Source organism: Danio rerio, chromosome 1 (genome assembly GCF_052040795.2).
Source record: "Danio rerio strain M-AB ecotype USA chromosome 1, GRCz13ab, whole genome shotgun sequence".
NCBI lineage: Eukaryota > Metazoa > Chordata > Actinopteri > Cypriniformes > Danionidae > Danio > Danio rerio.
The window spans coordinates 48491965-48518829 of record NC_141021.1 but is presented as its reverse complement, the minus strand read 5'-3'; the positions used below and the strand labels follow the sequence as shown (position 1 = coordinate 48518829).

General features: G+C 41.4%; 2 protein-coding genes across 20 annotated transcripts in view; both read right to left on the bottom strand.

Annotated features, from left to right (window-relative positions):
• The window catches only part of LOC147837491 (uncharacterized), a 238757-nt gene that overhangs the window by 155302 nt on the left and 56590 nt on the right, over positions 1-26865 (bottom strand). The window lies entirely within an intron of this gene.
• LOC148679746 (uncharacterized) lies at positions 9681-25687 on the bottom strand. Its single transcript, XM_088649524.1, has 3 exons — positions 25660-25687; positions 9729-11228; positions 9681-9693 (listed from the first exon to the last, which is right to left on the bottom strand). Exons 2-3 carry the CDS (start codon positions 10814-10816, stop codon positions 9681-9683), a joined length of 1101 nt encoding a protein of 366 aa, XP_088505650.1. The 5' UTR covers positions 10817-11228; positions 25660-25687.

The window sequence follows — 26865 nt, the reverse complement described above, 5'->3', positions numbered from 1 at the left end:
ATATATATATATATATATATATATATATATATATATATATATATATATATATATATATATATATATATATATATATATCACATTAAATTTACACAAACAGCAACATAAAATTTAAGTAGAATCAAAACCATAAACATATAAAGTGCATAATAAAGCTACATTTACACTAATTTGGATAAATCTGAAAATATTTAAAACATTTTGAAAACATTTTTATTTTCCCTTGGGTACAGTTTTAGTGCAGAATTGGTACTTTTACTTCACTATTTTCCTTCAACCTGCAGTCAATACTTTATTTTTTCTTCAGTCCTGTGATTCCTGTCCAATCAAATCACACATAGAAGGTAGATTGCATTATATTGAACTACCTCAAGAAATGGGTGATTTATAATTGCAGCAAACTTATTAAGCAATTAAAGTGTCCAAGTAGTTGTCTAAAATCTTTACACACAATGACCCAGAGACTGTTTAAATGCATGTTACTGATGAGAAGATGACGGATGTTTACTGTATGATGACCGAAATGGCTATAAACTTCAAGCAAGCACAAGATGTCAACACGTCGTGGAGACGTTGCATTTAGTTTGGAAATAAAAATCGTGTTTACGTCAGAACTCGATGTCAGGCCGATGTCAGTGTCCAACTTCTAATGATGTTACAGCTTGACATTGTGTGGATGTTACCACTATGACGTCTATCAGATGTTGAATTTTGGTTGCCATACCTGATGAAAAAATGTCAGTATTTTACGTCAATATGATGTTTGTTTAAGATGTTGGCTTAACGTTCGACTTTAGTCACTTTTTAATACAACCTAAAATAAACCAAACATCAACGTCATTTGACATTGTTTTTGGACATCAATCGTTATTGGAATATATCAAAATAACGTTGCCATTAGACACTGGCTACACATTGAATTTTGGTCAGCTGACATCACAACCTAAATTTAACCTAATGTTAATGTCTTATGATGTTGTGTGCCTCGTGGGCAATAACTAAATGCACTACAGAATGTTACGTTCACACACATCCACAAATAAGACGTAAATGCATCAGCTTTTTAGTGTAATACTTACTTGTACTCACTACTCTTGAGTACTTTAGAAAGGTCTTTTTACTCATACTTTAAGTAATGTTTGCAACAGATACTTTTACTCTACTTGCACTACATTTTTTGGCAAGTAATAGTACTTAGTACGATTTTTCAGTATCTTTCCACCACTGATTAGAATATAGCTACTTGTTACTGTGGAACACGTTACACCCAACTCTGTTCATGTACAAATGGACAAGCCTGCAGATTCTACACGCAGAATCAAGCAATCTCCCTCCGACATAACCAAGACGAGAACAAACATGTGGAACACACCAAACAGACTAGCCTGACAGACACTCACTGATGGCCCAACACTGTACAAAGGGTCGACCGTCAGCTTGGTGTGTACCCGTCCTTTACTTAGAATAGATCTGGAATGGATAGCTTTAATAACATCTCCTGAAGTTTACATCATGAACTAGGGTAACTGCCAGCAAAGCTTACACTGTACCTGGGTTTAATCAACCGTTTTCAGCCATCAAACCAAAAATGAATGGCACCAAAAGCTCTAGTGTGAAAGCACTGTAAGACACTGCCTTTGTTTAGCATCTTTCTGTTTTTTTATGGGCCCAGGCAGTCTAGTTGTTCCTCTGAATGAGGTAAGATTTCTTCATTCAAAGCAGGATGTGAAGCAGGTGGCATGATCCCAAACGCTTTCTAACATACGGAAGGACTCTTAAACCTTTTCCTCTGCATTCAGAGCCCAGCTGCCAATCAGCACGGTAGATTCTGGGTGCGCGGTGGCTGCTGAAGGGGCTCGAAGAAAGGCAGGAGGGGGAAACCCTAGCAAGGCTGGAGATTTCTTTAGTACCGTCCTTTATTACTACAAAAGGACTATGATTAGCGTGGCTACAATAAGGGCGGTCAGGAGAAGCATACCAATTAGGTTACTGTGAGCACTTTGGGTCGCATTGCTATGGAAACCAGCCCCACTATCTCACAAACACACACACACACACACACACACACCGCCCAAACACATCTCACATACACTCTTTGTGTAATTATTCAAGAGGAGGGTAGAGTGGTAAAATCAGGAGCCTGCAGAGTTGCCAAGCTCATAAACATCAGGGATATCAGACAGCTGCATTTGCAGGAAAACACAACCATGGAAACGTTTACAGGTTCAAAGGTCATCTTATAAGTGTTAAAAGTGAGAAACAACATCTGATCATCTGTTCGTTATTACATCATTAACTTAAGAATATTTTGCTCAACATAACTCGGTCTAAACGGTAAAAGTGACCCCATTTACTTTACTGAAGGTATACAGTTGAAACCAGAAGTTTACATACACTCTACACTCACACTAAAAAAAGGAACATAAACATTTTGTTTTTAAAATGTCTGATGGTAAATCAAAGTAAAAGTTTGCTAAATGCCAGGATAATGAGAGATTTTTATTTATTTATTTATTTATTTTTTAATTAATTTCTAGACAGTCAAAAGTTTACATACATTTCCCTGGTATTTGGGTATCCTTCCACAAGTTTCTCACAATAGTTTGAAGGAATTTTGCCCCATTCTTGCCCCATTCCTCCTAACAGAATTGGTGTAACAGTCAGATTTGTAGGCTGTCTTGCTCACACAAGCTTTTTTTAACCCTGCCCACAAATTTTCTATAGGTTTGAGGTCAGGGCTTTGTGATGGCCACTCCAAAACATTCACTCTGTTGTCCATAAAGCACATTTTAACTAATTTGGCAGTATGCCTAGGGTCATGGTCTGTTTGGAAGACCCATTTGTGGCCCAGTTTTATTTCATGGCTCATGTCTTGAGATGTTGCTTCAGTATTTTTACATAAAGTTTTTTCTTCATGATGCCATCTGTGCTGTGAAGTGGACCAGTCCCTCCTGCAGCAAAACAGCCCCACAACAAGATGCTGCCACCTCCATAATTCATAGTTGGAATGGTGTTCCTAGGCTTGTAAGCTTTCCCCTTTGTCCTCCAAATGTAACACTTGTCATTATGGCCAAACAGTTCAATCTCCAAAACTTATTTTTTCCCAGCGCAATTTATCAAATTGTAACCTGGCTTTTTGTTGTTGTTGATTTTGGCTTGTTGATTTTCCCATGTTGTCACACAAGGAAGCAGTGTGTTTGAGGTTTTCCCAATTAGCCAATCAAAAACTTCCAAAAGCTTGACCTCATCATCTGAGCTTTTTCAGAGGCATAATAATCTTGTCGTATGTAAACTTGACTTTCAAGAAAAGTTATAACAGTTTCTCAAAAAATATCTCTCTCATTATTCTGCTATTATGCATAACAGAATCAAATGTGATAATCCTAACTTAACTAAAACTAAAACAGAAAGTCACGTTAGGTCACATTAACATCTGAATTTTTTTAATGGTTATGTGTCTTTTTATACAGTGTATGTAAACTTCTGGTTTCAACTGTAGTTCACTATTATCACTTACTCGTTCTTCAATTGTTCCAAACTGGTTTGAGTTTCTTTCTACTGTTGAACACAAGAGAAGATATTTTAAACGAGATCTACCTAAGCTAAAACTCCCCTCTCGCCCTGCAAACGGGAGGGAGCCCCGGGCTCAAGGATCTCATGAGCTCAGGGCTCAGTCCCGGGACAGCATGCTAAACTAGCTCATTACCAATCATCAGCTAAGTGTGAACTCTTGAATTAACTTTATTTTGGTAATCAACATTAACTGTGTGCGTCAGCAGGTAGTTTTTGTTATGCTCATTATTTAATATAGGCTCCCTCAAAACACAAAGGTACACACAAGATGGACCTCCAGTGTGGATTATAATTATATTATAATAATAAATAAATGAGCGAAACTCATAAAGGTTTGTGACAATTTAATTTTTAGGTGAACTATCACTTTAAATGTCCACATAAAACAATAAAAAGTTGCACATTAAACATTGATGTTCGTCAAAACCTGAAACAAAGCTGTCACGCCATGTAATAATTGGTCAAGACTGCACAATTAGGAATATTTAAATCGCATTATTAGCATACAGGCGGGGCTTGACTGAGAACAGAATTGTGTGGTTGATAAACAAGCCTCCGTCTCTCCAGCTCCTCTGCTTCTCCTCTTCTCCGTCACCCTTTTGTGTTCTCGAAAAGGTGAAAAGCTGAGCCAACACTGGTACTCAGTCACCTCGCCATTAGTATCCCGTTTAATTACTTTAATTAATTTTCAGCCTCATAGTGGTAAACTAATCAAGTAGATGCCAAAAATAATGACAGCCCTTTGGAGGATCACACTGAAGGAGCAAAATCCATTACATCCACACAGCAGACAACATGAGAAGGCCAGGCAGGCAGGGAATATTGAGGCAACATCAACAACTAAGTAAACATATTCGGTTTTTGAAAATGTTTCATAATATGTCCAAAAAGTGTGATTCCAATAAATATAAGCAGTTAGATTACTTTTTGTTATGTAATTTACAACATTTGACTTCAAATAGGAACTAACTGAACCAAAAATTTAGTTACTTCAGACCTGATTTGGACAGTTCTTCTCCAATGAAATATACATTCACTGGCCAATTTATTAGGTACACATGTCCAACTGCTCATTAAACCAATTTCCAATCAGCCAATCACATGGCAGCATCTCAATGCATTTAGGCATGTAGACATGGTCAAGAAGATCTGCTGCAGTTCAAACAGAGCATCAGAACGGGGAAGAAAGGGGATTTAAGTTCCGTTGAACATGACATGGTTGTTGATGCCAGACAAGCTGGTCTGAGTAAACTGCTGATCTACTGGGATTTTCATGTACAACAATCTCAAGGGTTTACAGAAAATGGTCTGAAAAAGAAAAAATACCAGTTGAGCAATGAGCATTGTGTCAACGCCACAGCCTACCTGAGTATTTTTGCTGAACATGTCAATCTCTTTATGACCACAGTGTATCCTCTCATGGCTACATCCAGCAAGAAAATATGCCATGTCATAAAGCGCAAATCCTTTTAGACTGGTTTCTTGAACATAACAATGAGTTCATTGTACTAAAATGGCCTCCACAGTAACCCGATCTCAATTCAATAGAGCACCTTTGGGATATGGTGGAACGTTCGAGGTTACAGAAGTAACCCTTCGTTCCCCGAGGAGGGGAACGGAAGTGCCATGAATGGGAGGATTCGGATCAGAAGCCGCTTATCTGGAGAGTATTGAACGGGCCAATGAATGAAATTAATTGGCAGCGTAAGCTTGCGCAGGTGTGCGACATCTGCAATTATCTCAGCATATAAGCACACCTGAAGCCAGCAGACGCCATCCTTTTAAGCTGAAGAGACTGTCAAACAGCTAAGGGACAGTCATTATGGCGACGGAATATGGCACTTCCGTTCCCCTCCTCGGGGAACGAAGGGTTACTTCTGTAACCTCGAACGTTCCCCTTCGGTTGGGGAACTTCAGTGCCATGAATGGGAGAATATGGAAAGCGCCATAATGACTGCACCTTACCAACACCCCCGATGAGGAGATAGTCAAGCAAGCGTGACGCACCCACATCATGGGGGGCGCGGTCCTCCAACGTGTCCCTGGCCCTAATTTATCCTACTTCAACAGAAGTTTTACGGATTTAGATATATTTTTTGGGAAGTCGTGAGCATCTAGATAATTCTAGGAAATACGACAGTACGTTGGGAAGCGTGCAATCCCGATAGGGAGGACGCTGCGGAGGCCATCCGTTACCCAAGGGGGGGATAGATGGCAGAATTTACCTATGGACTAGCCCTAAAAAGGGGGAGTACGCATAGCAAAGAGTGGTTAGCGGAGAGGGAAGACACGGGTCCGCCCAGGGGGGGGACTTAACCGTGGCGGAATAAGCATATGGGATCGCCTAGTGGGGATCACGCATAGCAGGCACCTATACCCAAAACGCGGGCTGACCAGCGGGCAGACCTACAACGTAGTGGGCCAGCAAGTGACTCCTCCGCTGAGTCAGTGCTGGGGGCCACGGAGGAATCTGCAGGGCTCACCTGACGGGGAACTTTACTGACAGATAAAAAAGGCGCACGTACCTCCGTGTTAGGGAGAACGGCGCAGCAAGCGTGTTTCAACACCCTACCGAGTTGTCTCCTCAATCACCAAAGGGTTACCTAATACCCTTGAGGAAACCGGCTCCACTCGCAGATTGTAAAACCTTGCAAATGTGTTGGGTGTCGCCCAGCCCGCAGCTCTACAGATGTCTGTTAGAGAGGCGCCGCGTGCACGCGCCCAAGAGGATGCAACGCTCCGAGTGGAGTGTGCACGTACTCCCGGGGGACACGGCTGACCTCGACTCGAATAAGCGAGTGAAATGGCATCCACAATCCAGTGGGATAATCTTTGTTTCGATACGGCACTTCCCTGCTGCCGACCGCCATAACAGACAAAGAGCTGCTCAGATGATCTAAAATTCTGAGTACGGTCCACATAAATGCGCAGAGCGCAAACTGGACAAAGTAAAGAAAGGGCTGGGTCTGCCTCCTCCGGGGGCAGCGCTTGCAGGTTCACTACCTGATCTCTAAAGGGGGTGGTAGGAACCTTGGGCACATAACCGGGGCGGGGTCTCAGGATAACGTGAGAGTAATCCGGCCCGAATTCCAGGCACGAGTCACTGACCGAAAATGCCTCCAGGTCCCCGACCCTCTTGATGGAGGCCAACGCAACCAGCAGAGCTGTCTTCAGGGACAGAAATCTTAGAGATACTGATTCGAGTGGCTCAAAGGGATCGGATCGCAGACTCGTGAGAACGAGGGCGAGATCCCAAGAGGGCATGAGAGGGGGGCGAGATGGATTAATTCGCCTAGCACCCCTAAGGAACTGGATGACCAGGTTATGCTTTCCCACGGTGCCGCCAGCTACCGCGCTATGATAAGCGGAGATGGCGGCCACGTAAACCTTGAGAGTGGAGGGCGACAGCCTGCTGTCCAACTTCTCTTGAAGGAAAGAGAGCACAACACTAATCTGGCAATTTCGGGGGTCTTCTCTGCGAGAGACGCACCATTCAGTGAATAGACTCCACTTCAGGGCGTAGGCGCGCCTCGTGGAGGGGGCTCTAGCCTGAGTGATGGTATTAACCACCGCAGTCGGTAGGTTACCTAAGTCTTCCTCGCGTCTAGGGACCACACGTGGAGGTTCCAAAGATCGGGGCGAGGGTGCCAGATGGTGCCCTGTCCCTGAGAGAGTAGGTCCTCTCTCAAAGGGATCCGCCAGGGGAGGGCCGTCGCGAGGAGTGAGAGCTCTGATATCCAGGTCCGGTTGGGCCAAAGGGGCGCAACTAGCAGAACCTGTTCCTCGTCCTCCCTGACCTTGCACAGAAACTGCGCGAGCAGGCTCACTGGGGGAAACGCATACTTGCGCATGCCCCGAGGCCAGCTGTGGGCCAGTGCATCCGTGCCGAGAGAGCCCTCGGTCAGGGAAAAAAACAACTGGCAGTGAGCATTCTCGGGGGAAGCAAACAGATCTATCTGGGCCTCCCCGAATCGCGCCCATATCAGCTGAACAGACTCGGGGTGGAGTCTCCATTCTCGAGGGCGTAACAGCTGTCGTGAGAGCGCATCGGCTGCACGATTGAGCGTGCCTGGGACGTGAATGGCGCGCAGCGATTTCAGCCGCGGGTGACTCCAGAGGAGCAGACGGCGGGCGAGCTGAGACATGCGGCGAGAGCGCATACCCCCCATGCGGTTGATATACGCCGCCGCCGCCGTACTGTCCGTCCTGACCAGCACGTGTTGCCGCTCCAGCACCGGTAAAAAGCGGTGGAGAGCGAGGAACACTGCCAACAGCTCTAGGCGATTGATATGCCAATGCAGCTGGGCACCCTTCCAGAGGCCCGCAGCCGCATGCCCGCGACACACGGCCCCCCAACCCGTGTTGGAAGCGTCTGTTGAAACAACAACATGGCTGGACGCCTGTCCTAGAGGCACACCGGCCTGTAGGAACGAGGGGTCATTCCAAGGGCTGAGGGCGCGGCGACACAGCGCAGTAACCGAGACCCGGTGTGTGCCCGCGTGCCATGCGCGTCTGGGGACCCGATCGTGAAGCCAGTGCTGAAGTGGTCTCATATGGAGCAACCCGAGCGGCGTGACGGCGGCTGCGGATGCCATATGCCCCAGGAGCCTCTGAAAGAACTTCAGTGGGACCACTAGTTTGCTGTCGAGCTCCCTCAGACAGTTCAGCAACAGGCGAGCGCGTTCCTCAGAGAGGTGCGCTACCATGGTGATCGAGTCCAGCTCCATCCCGAGAAAAGAAATCCTCTGCACGGGGGCGAGTTTGCTCTTTTCTCGGTTGACCTGAAGCCCCAGTAGGCGGAGATGCCGAAGCACCTCGTCCCTGTGCATAATCAATTGCTCCCGCGAGTGGGCTAAAATCAGCCAGTCGTCGAGATAACTGAGTATGCGAATGCCCGCGAGCCGAAGGGGCGCTAGGGCACCCTCCGCGAGTTTGGTGAAGACCCGCGGAGACAGAGAGAGCCCGAAGGGGAGGACCTTGTACTGCCACGCTCGACCCTCGAACGCAAACCGCAGAAATTGGCGGTGGCGTGGAAGAATGGAGACATGGAAATACGCGTCCTTCAGGTCTATGGCTGCAAACCAATCCCGAGGACGAACGCATTGGAGAATGCGCCTCTGCGTGAGCATTCTGAACGGCAGCTTGTGCAGACAGCGGTTCAAAACGCGCAGATCTAGGATTGGCCGTGACCCACCGCTCTTTTTGGGTACGATGAAGTATGGGCTGTAAAACCCACTCTCCATCTCGGCTGGAGGAACCGGCTCGATTGCACCCTTCGCCAGGAGGGCAGCAATCTCCTCTCGCAAGACAGGGGCGGACAGGGGGTTGACCCTGGAGAAATACACGCCCGTAACTTGGGGGGCCGTTTCGCGAACTGAATCGCGTAACCGAGTCTGATTGTGCGTATGAGCCACCGCGAGGGGCTGGCCCGCGCTAACCAGGCAGGCAGAGCCCTCGCTAATGGAGTCATCGCTACAATCGCTGACGTACCAGCTGTGGGGCAGCGCGGAGTGGGTGTGCTGATCCGGGAAGCACGAGGGTCCCGCGGAAAAGCTGGAGGAGAGCGATTCGCTCTGGCTCCGCACCCTGACTCCGGAGAGGGGGCTGGAGGGCTGAGGGAAGGGAGACCGTCCCCCCAGCGCTCGTGAGCCACTGGCGAAGCACGTAGAGTCTGCGAGCCGGAAGGCAGCGCGTCCCGGACTGGCAGAACTCGTGCAGTCACATCCGGGGAAGGGAAAAAGTGCTCTTTTACTGATGTTTTGGTGGCACTGAAAAGTACCGTTGTTATCGGGGCCCCGCCCTCCAGCGGGGAAAGAGCAAGTTTCCTCTTCTCCGGATGGCCTGTCTCAGGGACGCTTCGCGGTCCGTTTACCGGACTTAACGGCGCCCTGGGCAGGAGGGGCTGCCTGCTTTCGAGGTGAACGCCGCGCCCGCTTGGCCCGCTTGGAGGAACAGCGGAGGTGGATGGCTCGGCGGGCGGAGCGGGCTTACGGCCACGCCGATAGATGACATTGCCCATCGCATCCGACTGCTCTTTCACCGCCTTGAATTCCTGGGTGAATTCACCGACGCTGTCGCCGAACAGGCCAGCCTGGGATATGGGCGAGTCAAGAAAGCAAACTTTGTCAACGTCGCGTATATCGGCCAGGTTTAGCCAGAGGTGGCGTTCCTGAACCACAAGTGTGGACATCGTCCTCCCCAGCGCACACGCGGCGGACTTAGTAGTCCGAAGAGCATAGTCGGTCGCGGTGCGCAGCTCATGTAATAAGCTTGGGTTGGACCCGCCCTCGTGCAGCTCGGCCAGCGCCTGCGCTTGGTAGCGCTGGTAGGTGGCCATCGCGTGCAAAGCAGAAGCAGCCTGGCCCGCAGCCTTATAAGCTCTGGCTCCGAGGGAGGCAGACAACCTACAGGCTTTGGACGGGAGGCGGGGCAAACCCCGCCACGTAGAGGCGCCGCGCGGACAAAGATTGACCGCGATAGCGCGCTCCACTGACGGGATCGCCTCATACCCCCTGGCAGCTCCGCCGTCAAGGGCGGTGAGGGCGGAGGCACTCGCAGCACGGGCAGAGAAAGGTGCCCTCCAAGACTGCGTGAGCCTACTGTGCACTTCCGGGAAGAAGGGGACGAGAGGCTTCGAAGGCTTCGCCTTCTGGTCCTCTACGTAGCACCCATCTAGTCGGTCCGGCCGCGGAGCTGGGGGATAAACCATCTCCAACCCCACGGCCGAAGCAGCCCGGGAAAGCACGGCTAACATGTCCGCTTCAGGATCCGATTTGACAGCGCTCACCTGCCCGGAGGGGGCGAGCGGGTCCGGATCTTCGTCGGACAGTGAAAGCCCACCCTCCGATGCCGCGGAGGACATCTGATCTCCGGTGTCAGCGAGTGTGAGAGCTACCATCTGGTTAGACGGATCACTCTCACCACCCGAAGCTTGGATGGAGCGCCGTGAGGAGCGAGAGGTCCGCGAGCCCGTGGGCGGCGGATTAGCTCCCGCTGAAACCCTCAGATCTGCCCGAGCGCCCGCTGCTTTTTTAGAACAGGAGGCAACTGGGGTGGCTCGCTCTCTTGCGAAAGTTAGCCGCGATCTTAGCTGTGCAACGGTCATGGCATCGCAATGACGACATGAACCGCCCGCGAGCACCGCATTAACATGCTGGACCCCCAAACATGCAATGCAGTGATCGTGTCCATCATCCGGAGACAGGAAACCCCCGCATCCAGAAACGCACAGTCGGAGCGCCATCCTGAAAAGGACGTGCTGCACGACTGTGTTGCTCTTTTAGGAAAGTTGCAACTATACGCACCGCTCTGGAGGACCGGACCCAAAGAACCGCAGGCAAGGGAGTAACCCAGCTCGACCGTCTGCCACCGCGAAGACCCACTCTGGACCGGGAGACACACTCGTTCGCTCTGAAGTGCTGATCAGCAAGAGGAACCCTCATCGACTCACTCAGAAAGGATCTGAAGCGAAAAGGATGGCGTCTGCTGGCTTCAGGTGTGCTTATATGCTGAGATAATTGCAGATGTCGCACACCTGCGCAAGCTTACGCTGCCAATTAATTTCATTCATTGGCCCGTTCAATACTCTCCAGATAAGCGGCTTCTGATCCGAATCCTCCCATTCATGGCACTGAAGTTCCCCAACCGAAGGGGAACTGGAGATTCGCATCATGGATGTGCAACCAACAAAGCAACTGTGTGATGCTATCATGTCAATACATGTCATAATCTCTAAGGAATTTCTAGTACCTTGTTGATTCTATGTCACGAAGGATTAAGGCAGTTCTGAAGTCAAAAAAGGGTCCAACCAAAAACAAGCAGGTATACCTAATAAAGTGGCTGGTGAGTGTATACTGTATGTAGTCAACAAAGACAAGCAAAATGAAACAAATAATAATAAATTAATAAACCAGCCAGTATAGCCAGTAAATACTGCAATCAATCACATACTGCAATGAATGGATATTAATTTTAATTGGATCCCTTTAGAAAATCTGACTAATTAAAACAAGAAAAACGAATTCTAAAGCATTTCGTAATCTTAGTTCACTTTACTAATGCATTAACACCATTCAAAATGGTCTCTTACATAATTTGATATTATTTAATGGTATTCAGACACAACATATTAGACATATTATATTTAAAATTCTATTAAGTCTGCACAACTATATGTTTAAACCATTAAATAAAGGGTTATTTTGAAATCCAGTGACCATAAAGAATGACTAAAGATGTCTAAAGACTAATAAACTCAAATCAAACTAAAACTAACATTTTAAAATTTGCATTAAAGTTTGGGGGGGAAACACAGTTCAAGTAAAAAAAAAAAAGAATCTGTGGGACTAGCTGCTAGTAAATTAGTTGAAGCTTCAGTGAAAGTACAGTTGCATTTTTAACATGAACAAAGAGAAATGCATTTGTGCAGTATTTATTAAAGTTTCTTAATTTGGACATATTATGCCCCTTTTTTACAAGACGTAAATTAAGTCTCTGATGTCCGTAGAGTGTTTGTGAAGCTTCAGCTAAAAACATCACACAAATAACACTTTACAACTTTTAGGCTTTGATCCTAACTGTGCGTTCACACCGAAGGCGGCGAGAGCGTCAAAGTTCGGTGACAACGCTGTCTGCCTTTACTGCTCCACAGTTTTTTCAAATTCATTTAATCTAATATGTGTCCATATATATAAATATTCTGAAGCAGCAATACTGTTTTGTACTGTTGTTACAATATTACAATATATAACAAATGCACATCAACTGGCTAGTAATTTTTTTAATGTTTGTCCCTCTAAAAAAAAACGTAATAAATAACTGGAAATCCGGCGACCACAATAATAAAGCCCTTGGGAACAACTGTGGTCGAAACCAAAGTTCACAGTGACTGTGTTCTCTGGACTTCTCTCAAGCATTATAATAGCTTGCTGCTGAACCACGTCATAGCTCATTACCATAAAGTTGACTTGATTTCAATTCTCCACAACGCTCACACTGGCGAACAAATGCTGTGGCGCTGCTTGATGCTTATCAATGCCAGCTCCCATTGAAAATGAATGACTTACGGCTACTTTGACGCTCTTGCGACTTTCAGAGTGATCGCACAGTAATAGTGCCATTTCGGCGTCTGTCACTTTAAATTCAAATTAGATTGTGCTTTTTTCAAAAGAGGGCGGGGCTACAGATGCCTATGCGTCAGCATAGTGGCAGATTCAAAAACAAGACTAACGTCCTATGGTAATGAGGGAGACCCCGCAAATAATGGGTGGGGCTTTTCATCTCTGATAACACGTACAAAGAGAGAATGTCAACCAAAGTTTCTCCAGTTGTTATGAAGTGTGATTACAAAAAAATTAAGTAAAACATTTTTACCATTAGAAGCTGATTATATTTACACACTGTTGCCACACAACTGTGTTTAAACCCCTTATAAAAGTGATTTTTACACAGTAGGTCCCCTTTAAACCCGGCTCTCACTGTTAATATTGTAAAGTGTTTTTAAAATGATTTTAAATCATATATTTTGTAAGTGTCAACTAAAAAATATGCGGCTCTTTTGGAAAACAACCATCTGATTAACTGATGAGTAAATGCAAAACAAGTTTTCCATGAAAATACAAAGCCAAACGTCTTCACCACTTGAAAACACTGAATCCTAACGCCAGGATGCAGCTGGATTAAGGATTGTTTTTGCTCCATAATCTCTGGGCACTCCGGCTGTTAAACGGATGCATGCTTGGCTTTGTGTGGTGAATATATTTAGCTCTCCGAATTTCATTCACTGGTGCTCTAAAAGCATCGATTCCTCCCTCTTCACCACCCTCAGCTGGCTGTATTAATGCCAGCAAGAATAATACGCAGTTTTAGAGCTCTGAGACCCTCCTCAGGGCAAAAGATTAAACCCATCCACTCCTCAGAGGATCACAAGCAACACACACACACACACCAAATGAAAGACAAACACACACACTGGATCAGCAACATAATATCTACTGTAGATATTTACACTCAAATGTAGGTTGCCAGATACACACGTGCCCACCACAAACAATTACACTTGATTCAGAAACAATTAAATTCATGTGGTGAATTTTGTGCAAACCACACACTTCAGAAGTACTCCAGGATACTTTTGAAAGAGCAAATTACTCTTGTTAACCAATCACGTTTAATTTACCAAGCAAAGATGAGTTTAAATTAGTCAATTTCAGATTTGACCAACACTTACAGTGCCTTTGCTGCTGTTGAAAGAAAGCCTCATTTGTTAAAACAGGCAACTATTCAGGATTTGTTTTTGTTTTAAATTTAAAGTTAGATTTTTTTTTTAAACTTAGATTCCCAGCACAAGGTCCTTTGCTGATCCTTATATATATATATATATATATATATATATATATATATATATATATATATATATATATATATATATATATATATATATATATATATATATGTGTGTGTGTGTGTGTGTGTGTGTGTGTGTGTGTGTGTGTGTGTGTGTGTGTGTGTGTGTGTGTTTGTTAAATGTTCAATTATTCAATAATTAATTTTCTTTTCAACTTAGTCCCTTTATTAATCCAAGGTCGCCACAGCGGAATGTTTTACACAGCGGATGCCCTTCCAGCCACAACACATCACTGGGAAACACCCATACACTGTCGTTCACACACATACACTACGGAGAATTTAGCCTAACCAATTCACCTGTACCGCATGTCTTTGGACTGTGGGGGAAACCGGAGCGCTCGGAGGAAACCCACGCGAACACTGGAAGAACATGCAAACTCCACACAGAAACGTAAACTGACCCAGCCAAAGCTTGAACCAGCGACCTTCTTGCTGTGAGGCGAACGTGCAACCCACTATAACAAAAATATGTGTGAATAAAGAGATTGATTAAATTTATAATAATAATAATAATTTGCTTTGTCCCCAAAGGTATATCTCCTGAATTATACAGTGGAACTGTCTTGACTGTGATAAAGAATGTGCGCATTGATATTTTGTAAATACTTTGCCAACAAAACGTATACTATTATTATGGTCAACTGCTCAGACATGATCAGTCAATATATGGCTGAGTCAGGTGCCCAGGCAGATCAAAGATCTGAGGTGTTCAGGTGAATATAGCGCTTTTCTGGACACTCAAAGCTCTTTACACATTGGGGTAATCTCCTCATCTACAACCAGTGTGCAACATCCACCTGGATGACGCGATAGCAGCCATATTGCGTTAGACTGCACACCAGCTGATTAGTGATGAAGCCAATTATGACATGGGGATGGTTAGGAGGCTAGGACAGAGACAAAGGCTAGGATGCTGGGGTTAAACCCCAAAACCCTGCTTTTTTCAAAGGACATCCTGGTATTTTTAATGACTACAGAGAGTCAGGACCTCGGTTTAACGTCTCATTCAAAACACAGCACTCACTGAGCAGTATAGTGTTCCTTTTACTTAGGACTAGGCATGGGCCAGTATAAGATTCTGATGGTATGATAACCTCGAATAAAAATATCACGGTTTCGCTGTATTGTGATTACTGCTCTAAAATATATTTGATTTAAATGTCTGCATAAAAAACAAAACTTTTTTTCCCTTTTAAAACACAGTATATTTTATTTTGAGAAACATTTATAATATTTTGGAACAGGCTAAATAAATTATTGACTTCTGCTGTATTTATTTGTTTCAAAAGCTGATTTTTGTACAATTTAAAATATCATCTTTTCTGCTGGAGATAATGTTGTTGTAAAAAAACAAAAACAAAAGAAAAGGTCAAAAAGAAATCGTACAAATACCTTATGAACGATATTGCAGAAAATAAGGACAGATTTAAAACTTTGACATTTCCAAACCGTAGTATACCTTGAAAATAATTATCGTCCCATGCCTGGTTAGGACCCACACAGGCCGCAGGTTGAGCACCCCTTCTTCAGGGGGAGACCGTGTGAGAGTTGCAGAGAGCTAGCTGCTGGCTGGTTTACCTTAGCATGCAAACCAAAAGCTTTAAAATATATATTTTTTGCTTTTTATTAAGTTTTAGCAGGTTTTCCAATAATTCAAACCCCAATACCCAAAACCTACCCCAGACAGGTTTAGGAAAATGTTAAAATTAAATAATAATAATAATAATAATAACTTAAAAATAAAATAAAATCAAACAACAATTCACATTCACCAACTTCAGACTTCCACAGCTTCTACAATATCTCAATTTTTCACAGTTCAAAAACACCTCCCAGATATCACACAATTCAGATGATTTCTTTTGTCTTATTACAAATGTGAGCTTTTCAAGAGCCAAACATGTCATTAGGTTTCCCAACCAAAGTCCAGTGAAGGGGTGATTAACATTTTCCCAACACAAAGCGATACATATTTTAAGTTCGTCAATGTCGGGTTGGTTTGGTTTCCCAGTGAAGCCTCTATCATCATGTACCCATAATCCTGTTTTTTTTTTTTATGTAGCACAAAAGTTATTTACAGTCAAATATCAGAGTTGATCTTTTCTATATAGTAAACATGAATGATGATCACTTTTGTGTGGAAAAGTGCAGCTCAGTCCTTCTGCAAAAACTCTCCTTTTTGTCTCACACTAAATAAATGTTTTGTAAATCACTTCTGACAAAAGAATAAATGTAAACATAATAAATCATTAAACAAAACAGTCAAAGTTTTAGTAGAACATGAAGGCGAGAGTAAATGCTAGAAAAATGTAAGAACGCTTTCTGAATGTAGACTTGATTCTGGATGGAAGAAAACTGTGAAAGTTAAGCGAGTGACAAAACTGTTCCCCGTGCCTCAGAATCACCATTTTTTACTCCATCACTCACATTTCAGCGAGCAAACCTCCCTTCATTATTTAATAGCTTTGTGAATTTGGCCCTAATTGTGCTGATGAGGCGGGGAGGAGAGACATCTCTCAATTGATTGCCGAGGATCAAAACAATGCTAATTGGGTTTCTGTAGAGTCTTTGATCATAATTCAATTGAGTGGTCGTAATTAATTTAATGAGAACGAGTCTGACTGTGACTGGAATTGCAGCTGACAGTTTGACGAAGATGAGGATGACGAAGAGGCGACAGAATGAAAGAGTGTGAGAGAGATGAAGATGAGGTGTGCTGCGAGAGCGCTGAAATATCAATGTTTTCTCCTGCTTTTTTTATCAACTATTTTGTGTTTGTTCCTGTGCACAATGAGATCCTTGTATACAGAGAAATGTTTTATGAATGTACACATACTCACCGGGTGAGATTGACAGACAATGTGCTGTAAACTTCTAGAAAATTTCTGAGATGCAGAGTTGCAACCAGTGTTGCGTGTAACGCATCAGAAGTAACGCGAGGTACGAAGGCCCAATCCCAATTAAATTTTTGTACCCCTTTCTCTTGGCCCGTAAAACAGAGTGTTAAGGGAAAGGGCTTCAGAATTTACCCTTAAGAATTGGGACAATGGTTCATGTGAGATCAGACGATCGTGACAGCTGTAGTTATTCCAGTTGTGCTATTTTTTTATTGATTTTTTTGGTATTTATTTTAAGGAGATCACTGAAGGCATATATTAGGTTATTATAACGATCTAATGTGCAAATAAGATCGTAAATATACTGTGCATTTACACAGTGGTCATATTCATCATGTAAACAGACAAATCAACATTAACATTATAGCAGTCAGCGTAAAAAGCTCATTCCCAGCCACTAGACTTTTCTGACAGGGTATTCGAGTGTCAGAATGTTGTAGGACTGTTGTACAGGAGTAATGATTAGGGATTATAAACACCAACGCAGTTATGAATATATTAAAACATCTGCTTGTTTGTTTTAAAAATTCGTAATAATGGCAAAGAAATACTAATTTGTGGCTCTCCTTACTTCCGGGTGCAGCTGTGGCTGGTGTATTCATGGGAAATTTTCTTACCCCTTGGTTTCGAGAGTCGTCCTGAAAAATCTTTGTTCGAAGGGGTATCTACCCTTTGCCCTTAGCCTTCAAGCTAAAGAGAATTAGGGGAAGAACAAAAGGGGTAGAATTGGTATTGGGCTGTAATAATGTTATATTTCTCTGTAACAGGTAAAGTAATGCATTACTTTAAAAAAGGCGCACAGTGGCTCAGTGGTTAGCACTGTCGCTTCACAGCAAGAAGGTTCCTGGTTCGAGCCCCGGCTGGGCCAGTTGGCTTGTTCGCCCCATGTTGACATGGGTTTCCACATACATTTTTACCCTAAACTCTTTCGACCACTGACATAAATGACATTTTCTATATTGTTGATTTTGGTCATATGATCATGTAGAAATTTACTTGCTATACATGCTTAGCATTTCTCAGGTAAACATCCTTTTTTTTTTTTTGTTAATAACCCACACTAAAAAAGTGAGTTCCAGACAATTCTTTTATGTTGTCACAACACAAATGGATTTAGTTATTTTAATAATTTTTACAAAATGCAAATTTGCGAGTTGATTAAACATAAAACAACTAAGTTGTCACCCCCAAAAAAGCTTTTTCTAATTCTTGAGTAGTTTGAACATGAAGCAAAAATCCTTTTTCGAGTGCAAATCAAAAACAGACCTACACTCACTGGCCACTTTATTAGGTACACCGGTCCAACTGCTTGTTAACTCAAATTTCCAATCAGCCAATCACATGGCAGCAACTCAATGCATTTAGGCATGTAGACATGGTCAAGACAATCTGCTGCAGTTCAAACAGAGCATCAGAATGGAAAAGAAAGGTGATTTAAGTGACTTTAAATGTGGCATCGTTGTTGGTGGCAGATGGTCTAATCTATTTTCAGGCACAACCATCTATAAGGTTAACAGCGAATGCTCTGAAAAGGAGAAAATATCCAGTGCGTGAGCGGCAGTTCTGTGGGCACAACTGTGTTGTTGATGCCAGAGGTCATAGGGGAATGGACAGACTTGTTCGGGCTGATAGAAAGATAACAGTAACTCAAATAAACACTTGTTACAACAGAGGTTTGAAGAAAAGTATCTCTGATTGCTCAACATCTCCAACCTTGAGGCGGATGGGCTACAGCAGCAGAAGACCACACCGGGTGCAACTCCTGTTAGCTAATAACAGGAAACTGAGGCTACAATTCTCACAAGCTCACCAAAACTGGACAATTGAAGTTTGGAAAAACGTTGCCTGGTCTGATGAGTTTCAATTTCTGCTGCGACATTCAGATGGTAGGGTCATCTGGTTTGGTGTCAACAACATGAAAGCATGGATCCATCTTGCCTTGTTTCAAGGGTTCAGGCTGGTGGTGGAGGATATATTCTTGGCACACTTTGCACCAATTAGTACCAATTGAGCATCGTGTCAATGCCACAGCCTACCTGAGTATTGTTGCTGACCATGTCCATCTCTTTATGACCATTGTCCCCATTTTCTGATGGCTACTTCCAGCAGGATAACACACCATGTCATAAAGTGCGAATCATCTCAGACTGATTTTTTGAACGTGACAATGAGTTCACTGTACTTAAATGGCCTTCACAGTCACCAGACCTCAATCCAATAGAGCAACTTTGGGATGTAGTGGAACGGAAGATTCACATCATGGATGTGCAGCCGACAAATCTGCAGCAACTGCGTGATGCTATCATGTCAATATGGACCAAAATCTCTGAGGAATATTTCCAGCACCTTGTTGAATCTATGCCACAAAAGATTAAGGTAATTCTGATGGCAAAAGGGGGTCTAAAACGGTACTAGGTGTACCTAATAAAGTGGCTGGCGAGTGTATATTGGGTTAGTATGTGTAAGTAAAACACAGAGGTTTAAGTCAAGCTATAAAGAAATGAATAACAAGCAATTAGTAATAACTTATTATTATACAGTATGAGTAACTCGGTCACACTGTGATATACAAATCGCAATTATGAAGTTATGATGTGTTAAGTGTTAAGACTTAAAAACTTCCAGATCTACAACACTGCATGTTTAATTGAAAAGTCTGACCTTCTTCTAATTGAATCTTTAATTCTAGATCCACAGTAAAGCACAGGAAAGCAAGTGTCCTCGATGTACAGGAAAACTGCAAATGAGCAAATACCAAAACCCACTTACGTACATGAAAACAAGCCTGAATGCGAGAGACAGTGATCCACGCGCTGTTTACCTCCAATACGGTCTGTTTATCTCCCTCTCGCCCCTAATCTGGATACAAACAAGAGTCATCCGAAAGTACTTAATAAAGGAGTTGGCTTGCTCCGGTATGACAGGCCAAACTAATAGGATTTAATGACAGTCCATTTACATGTCAGTTTTTGTGATGTTGTGAAAGAATGAGAGGGATAGGGTTGAGGGGGAAGGGAGGAGTGAACGGGGATATTCTGGGCCGCTTTTGACGCTGACAAACGTAATTACATTAGACGGGTTGCGTCTTGGCGGAGTGTTGCAGCATGTATCTGTTTTTAAAAAAAGCGAGCCTCTTTACTCGGGATCTTGTCAAGTCTCATCTCTTGCATCTATCCTCTTAGGTAGAGAGAGCTCATCCGCTTTTGTGCACATCTCACACACTTACACACACACACATAGCGCGCGCTAAGGCCGAACGCCAATTGGCTTCCATTTCTCGATTAGCTTTGATGTGGAAGACGCAGCTCATCTCCAAATGCTTCCATTACTGGTATCACATTAAAGCGGGGAGTTCAGCGACGGATCTGAGCGTGGTACACTTTCATGTGCATTCTCTTCATGTGCGATACTTCACCTCTCTCACCGCCATGTGTAATTTCACATCTCTTAGCGTACGCCGGCACTACTGCTGCTGCTCTGGAAACTGGGTTCAAATGGAGCAAGTACACTGTGCTTGAGATGAGTGTGGAAGATTGAGCTTCAAAGTCTAGACGGAGAGCGAAGAGAGAGAAATAAGAAAAAGGGCTCCTAAGAGTCCCGAATCGACTCAGTACTCAGTTTTACCATCGATTAAATATGCAAAAAAACGAATGCTATCTCACGACAATTCATAACTTTTTGATTTAGTAGCTAATTTGTATGAATTCGTACAATCTCATTCATACAATTTAGTTGGGTTGGGTTTAGGGGTGGGTTTGGTGTCTAGCTTCCTTTTTAAAATCGTACATTTTCGTACACTTGAACCGAATTAGCCTCTAAACTTAGGTGATACGTAAAATAATTACATTTACTGGTGATATCAAGCTGAAAAAACTGCATTCTCAACCAGGGGTGAACTGATCCGATACTTGTGACAAATGACCGATCCAAACTCGATACTATAGTGATAATCGAAAAATGAGCTAAACAATGACCTACTGTAATATCTTATTAGGAGAACACCTATATATATTATTTATTTATTTATTTATTAAGATCACAATTTAAAAAAAAAAACATGCCTTAAAAATTAAGTGAAGTTCAATTTTAAACTAATTTCGAGAGGAGCATGTGCTCATGATTGACCCAGCATGTGCTCATGATTGACCCAGCTGACCCACATTAGCTAATCATGATCCTCCAATCAAAAGATCCCAAATCACTATATATATCCTCATTTCCTTTCTACAACTATCTTCGTCTGGAAGTAACCCCCCTCCTCCCCTTCTTCCTCCTTTTTCCAGAATGGGCAGCACAGTGGCTCAGTGACTAGCACTGTTGCCTCACAGCAAGAATACCAATGGTGTTGGGTCCTCGCTGAGCCATCTGGTATTTCTGTGTGGAGTTTGTATGTTTTCCCCGTGTCCGCATGGGTTTCCCCCGGGTTCCCCGGTTTCCTCCCACCATCCAAATCTGCTCTATATTATAGATAAAATAAGCCTAAACCTTTTTTTATAATCTCTTACTCTTAGGAAGTTCGCCTTGGCCTCAGCAGCAGGGGAGTTTGAGATAGACCTGACCTCAATCTCCACTCGCCCTGCAAAAGGGGGAAGCCCTGGGCTCGAGGACAGCATGCCAAACAAGCTATGTATAAATCATGAGCTAAGTGTGAACTCTTATAATACACGTTAAAAACATTCTCTGCAGTTGCATTAGGTTGAGAAGGAATTCTTTTTATTATCAGCCTACCTCAGCACATTAAACATGTCCATGATTTAGAAATATTTCACGCATGAAACACCAGCAAGCAAGCAATTCCAAAGTATTAAGAGGTAGAAGTAGTACTTCATCTTATAATACGACAATTTGAATAAAGCATTTTTTTAAAAACATCACCCAACAGAACATGAGAACTTTGCGCAAACCGAAAGAAAAAAGGATGCATCAAAGCAGATGACCTTGACAAACGTGTTCCAGAGACAAAAAAAAACATTTCAAACCAGAGCCTCAAAGCTATAAAAATAACAGAAAAGTGGCTGGAATTTATTGTTTATGATGACCATCCCATCTCTGTTGTGGAAAACACTGGTTTCCTCACACGTTGCAGATAAATTGAAGGATGTACAAGTCTTGAGCTTCACTACAGATGTTTGTCCCATGTCCCTTTTAAGGTATCGACAGATATCAGAATTCTCAACCATTCCTGCAGGCGGGAAAACTTTGGACTAGTTAGCATACACTGTTAGACATTTTATTGTATTTTAGCGGTAATGTACCTGCAGCACTTTTGGCAGTAAGTTACCACAACTGCCCCTTTACGGTAATTTACCTTTAAATGTGTTTCAAAGTACCAGGGCCCTACTGCAACTTCATTTTACTGTAAAATAGCCTTACCGCAACTTCTTTTTTTGGTAAAATGCCCTTTAAAACCACAACTTACCAGTAATGAATGCCTAGAAGTATAAATTATACCTTTAAACTATACATAGTATCATTTTCTATCATAATTCATATGGTGAGAGTCCAACAAATAAAATGTTATCTTTAATTATTACATCTACGCAAGTTAGTAACTTTTTGATTTAGTGGATAATTTGTATGAATTCGTACAATCTCATTCGTATAATTTAGTATGATTTGCTCATCACCCAATGACGGTTGGGTTTAGGGGTGGGGTTTGGTGGCACGCCTTCTTTTAAAAACTGCATTCTCAACCATTCCTACAGGCGGGAGAACTTTGGACTTAGTTAGCATACACTGTTGCGGTAACTTACCTGCAGCAATATTGCCCGTAAGTTATCGCAAATGCCACTTTGTGGTAACTTACATGTAAATATGTTTTAAAGTAGCAGTGCCCTACCGCAATTTCATTTTAATGTAAAATAGCCTTATCGCAACTTTTTTTTATGGTAAAATGGCCTTAACAGGGTTTAGGTACATTTTTACTACTAAAATTCCAGAACTTTTAAGTAAATTTTTATGACTTAATGTTTCATGTCTACATATACATGGTAAATAATAAGGAAAAATATGCATGTTCAAACTTATTGCCACATACCATAAAACACTGAATCTATTTAGTTTACATTTGTTTTAAGATCTGTGTAAAATGTATTACAAATTGTACATGGTATCATTTTCTATCATAGTTCATACGATGAGGGTTTAACAAATAAAATTTAAACTTTAATTATTACATCTAAGCAAATTTTTTCCCCCAACCCAAATCATGAAGCAGTCCAGCAGTGAAATCATGTAAAGACTAAAATAGTTTATTATTTTGAGTTGTGAATTCATTTTAAGGAAACAAATCATTAAAAAAAATGAAAAAACACCAGTATAACTAAGCAGAAAATTAATAAAAGTACAAAGGGTGCATTTTAGGGCTGTTGGTTCTTCGCTGAAATTCTTTAGGGCCCACAGATCAAAAAATCCACCCCTGAATGTGAGAGCAAGTTTTTGGCCGAGGACAGAAAAGACGTGAAGACAACAATTCCTATATTCAAGGATATAGATATTTGTTAAACTAATTTTCATGACTTTTCCAAAACTTGGTGAGTTTTTCTGTTTTTCTGAAACTTTTCCAGGCCTGGAAAATGCCATGTCAAAATTCCATGACTTTTCCCGGCTTTCCAAGACTGTATGAACCCAGCCTTTACCACATTTGAATTTTACAGTACATTTACTGTAATTTTTTTACATTTTCCACTAGCAGTACAAAACCTTTATTTTTAGCATTGACTATTGAATTTAACAAATGTCAAACAAGTGACTTTTTTCATTACCTGTCTAATGAAAATTTTGTAGTAAATTGTAGTAATTTCATTACTACAGAAGCGGCACTTAATTACTTTGATTACAGTAGAATAAAGCACATTCCTAAAATGCAGTAAGTTGCTGTAGAATTTTTTAAATGACCCATGCTCAATGCAGTGCATAAATAAGTAGTGAACTGTAAAGAATGTATGTGTTTTTTTTTTACTGGGCGTTAAATAACTGTAAAACTCCGGCAATGTCTATCTTATTGAATTACTTAAACAATGAAGAATGTTTTTACATTTTATTTGATTCAATTATTGTACCCTAATACTGTTAGACTAGTAAAAAAACACTGTATACTGTTTAATTCATTTGTATCTTTTGATCTATTGTGTTCATGTATGCTTGTGGATTATTTATAGCAGTGGTTCTCAACTGGTTTGGCCATGGGGCCCACATTTTTAAATGGTCATCAAGCTGCGACACAAATTTTTAGGAACTATAATCTAATTTTAGAAATTAGAATTAACTTGTGTTTATCTGTTAACATACACAAGTAGTGACAGGTCAATAATAAGAAAATCACCAAGAACTACAAATAAATAAATGAATGAAATATTTAATTGCTGTCATTTAACAAAATGTATCAAATTATATAAATATTACAAAGTAAAAACGTCAAATACTGTAAACAGTGATTAGTGTAAGGAAAAGTTCAGGTACCATTAACTAAACTGAACTGTTAATAAAACATCAACACTGATCCTGCTGAACAGAACAAACCAGCAAATTAAAGTAAAATAATTCAAATAATCTTAACCATTTTATAATTTTTTTTTTGCTCTTCTGCTATTATGTGGGCTTTCTTGGCCTTTGCTACACGATGAGCACAGTAAGATGCGCCTGTACTGAGTGCATGTACTTGTTTTGAACATGAAGATGTTAGGCACTTCTTAGCTATTGGAGTCGTCTTTGAAAATAGTCCATAGGTTTGTCCCTGCAACTGAGATGTTTGGTTTCTAAATGTCGTTTTAAATCAGAAGGTTTCATGCTCTCTTGTGAGAGCACCTCACTACATATGACATACTGAGATTTTAAGCCTTTTTTGTTGTCAATATAAGTAAATACACACTTAACATGTTTAGGGACATACTTGTGCTTCGACGTATTAGTTGCCATAATTAAATGAAATTTCACATGTCAAACAGTACGGTGTACATTTCAAAATAAAAGTCCGATATAAGTAAAATAAGTTAAAAATGTAACTTTTGTTGTTTGTTTGACCACACACTCCGCACCCCACTGAAAATGTTCCCGCAACCCACCTTTGGGTCGCGACCCACCAGAAACACTGATTTATAGTATACTATGCAGACACACTCCCTCACAGAATCACTCATATCTCAAATTAAAACTATGAACTCTTTACAAATAGAGCTTCAAGTCGTCAGGAGAAATTGCATTCATATCGCAATATATATTGCAGAATAACAAATATTGCAATGTTAGATTCTCCCAATGTCATGCTACACTCTCAGAATTAAAGATATGCAATCTTTCCCTGGGGTGGTACCTTTTCAAAAGGTACAAATTTGTACCTAAAAGGTTAGAACCTAAAAAAGTACAAAAGTGTTTCTCTTAAAATCTTTAGGTACTAATATGTACTCTGTAGGTACCAATATGGACCCTTTAAGTACAAATGTGTACTTTTTTGAAGAGGTACCACCCCAGTGACAGTTCGCATACTTTTTTTTCTGAGATGATATGCATTTTCTGCTAAATAATGTGTTGTAAAATTTAAAATATTAATTCTGCCATCATTTACTCTCTCCACTTGTTCAGAAAGAATCAGTCTGATTTTTTTATCATTTTTTTGTTCTGTTGAACACAAGAGAAGATATTTTGAAGAATGTTGGAAACCTGTAATTATTAACATCTATTTGAAAAAACAATACTGGCAATGGTAATGGTTACAGGTTTCCAACATTTAAACCACACTAAAGTGGTTGCAAAATTGCATGAATTTATTTTTTCTGTTGAACACAAAACAAGATATTCTGAAGAATGTTGGAAGCCTGTGACTTTTGACATCCATAGTAGGAACAAAAATTATTATGTTATTCAATGGTTATTTTTTGCCTGCGTTCATCAGAATATTTTCCTTTTTGGTTCACAGAAGAAATAAATTCATAAAAGTTTACAACCCCTTGAATAGGAGTAAACAATGAGGAAAACTACCCATTTAAAGAGGCTCAAAACAAAACATGTACAGTACTTTCATCATTTGTGCTTCTCATTTCAAACTAATCTAAAATTTTAAATGATACACTGGCTAAACAATAGAAATAATTAGATCTTTACTTTAATTAAATCTTACGATTGCATTTAAAGAAAAAAGGCATCATATTTATTCGAGAAGGCGCCACTCTCGCAGATTATCTCTGCCACTAAATATCACAATTAAAGCATTAAAACCATTATTTCACAATCAAATTTCCATAACAAATGCAGAAATGTATTTATCTTGAGCACATTAATTAACTTTATACACAGCTTTTTTTTTTTTTCTTTTACAATGAAAAGTTCGTAAAAGAAAGTAATCAACACAACTAGTGCAAACCAGATCTGGTCAAGACAGTCATCTGGAGCAAATAAATCAAGACAAGGTAGTCTATTTTGCATTGGAGATTGACCAGAAAGTAACACAGCATGAACAAATAGTGAATATGTTTTTTAATTTAAAAGCACTATTATTGGGCTTCTACTATACCCCATGTCTTCGGATCTGGGCATTTACAGTACAGTATTCATTCTATAATAGAACAACATTTTGGAGGCATGCAGTCACATGAAATGTTTAGAAAAGTGAAATGAATCCAATGTGTGGGGGGAACTATACATTTTATAAATAATGTACTGTGTATTTGAAGGAAATGTTGCTGTTTTAAACTTTCAGCTCACCAAAAATACTATAAAACGCATTATAGTTTGCAATGCAAAAAATATTAAGCAGCATTAACAACATTGATGATAATAGTAAGCTTTATAAAATCAACATTTTATAATGATTTCTGAAGAACCAGGTGTGACCATGCTGAAAATGTAACTTTGAATCACATAAATTATATTGTAAAATAATAAAAAGAAGAAAAATAACATAAATTATATTTAAAAGTAAAGTAATATTTCACAAGTATTATCCTTTTTCTCATGCTAACAAAAAATAAATAAATATATATATATATATATA

Coding starts and splice junctions, on each gene's coding strand:
- LOC148679746 (XM_088649524.1), bottom strand. CDS start 10,816: ATGGCGCTCCGACTGTGCGTTTCTGGATGCGGGGGTTTCCTGTCTCCG.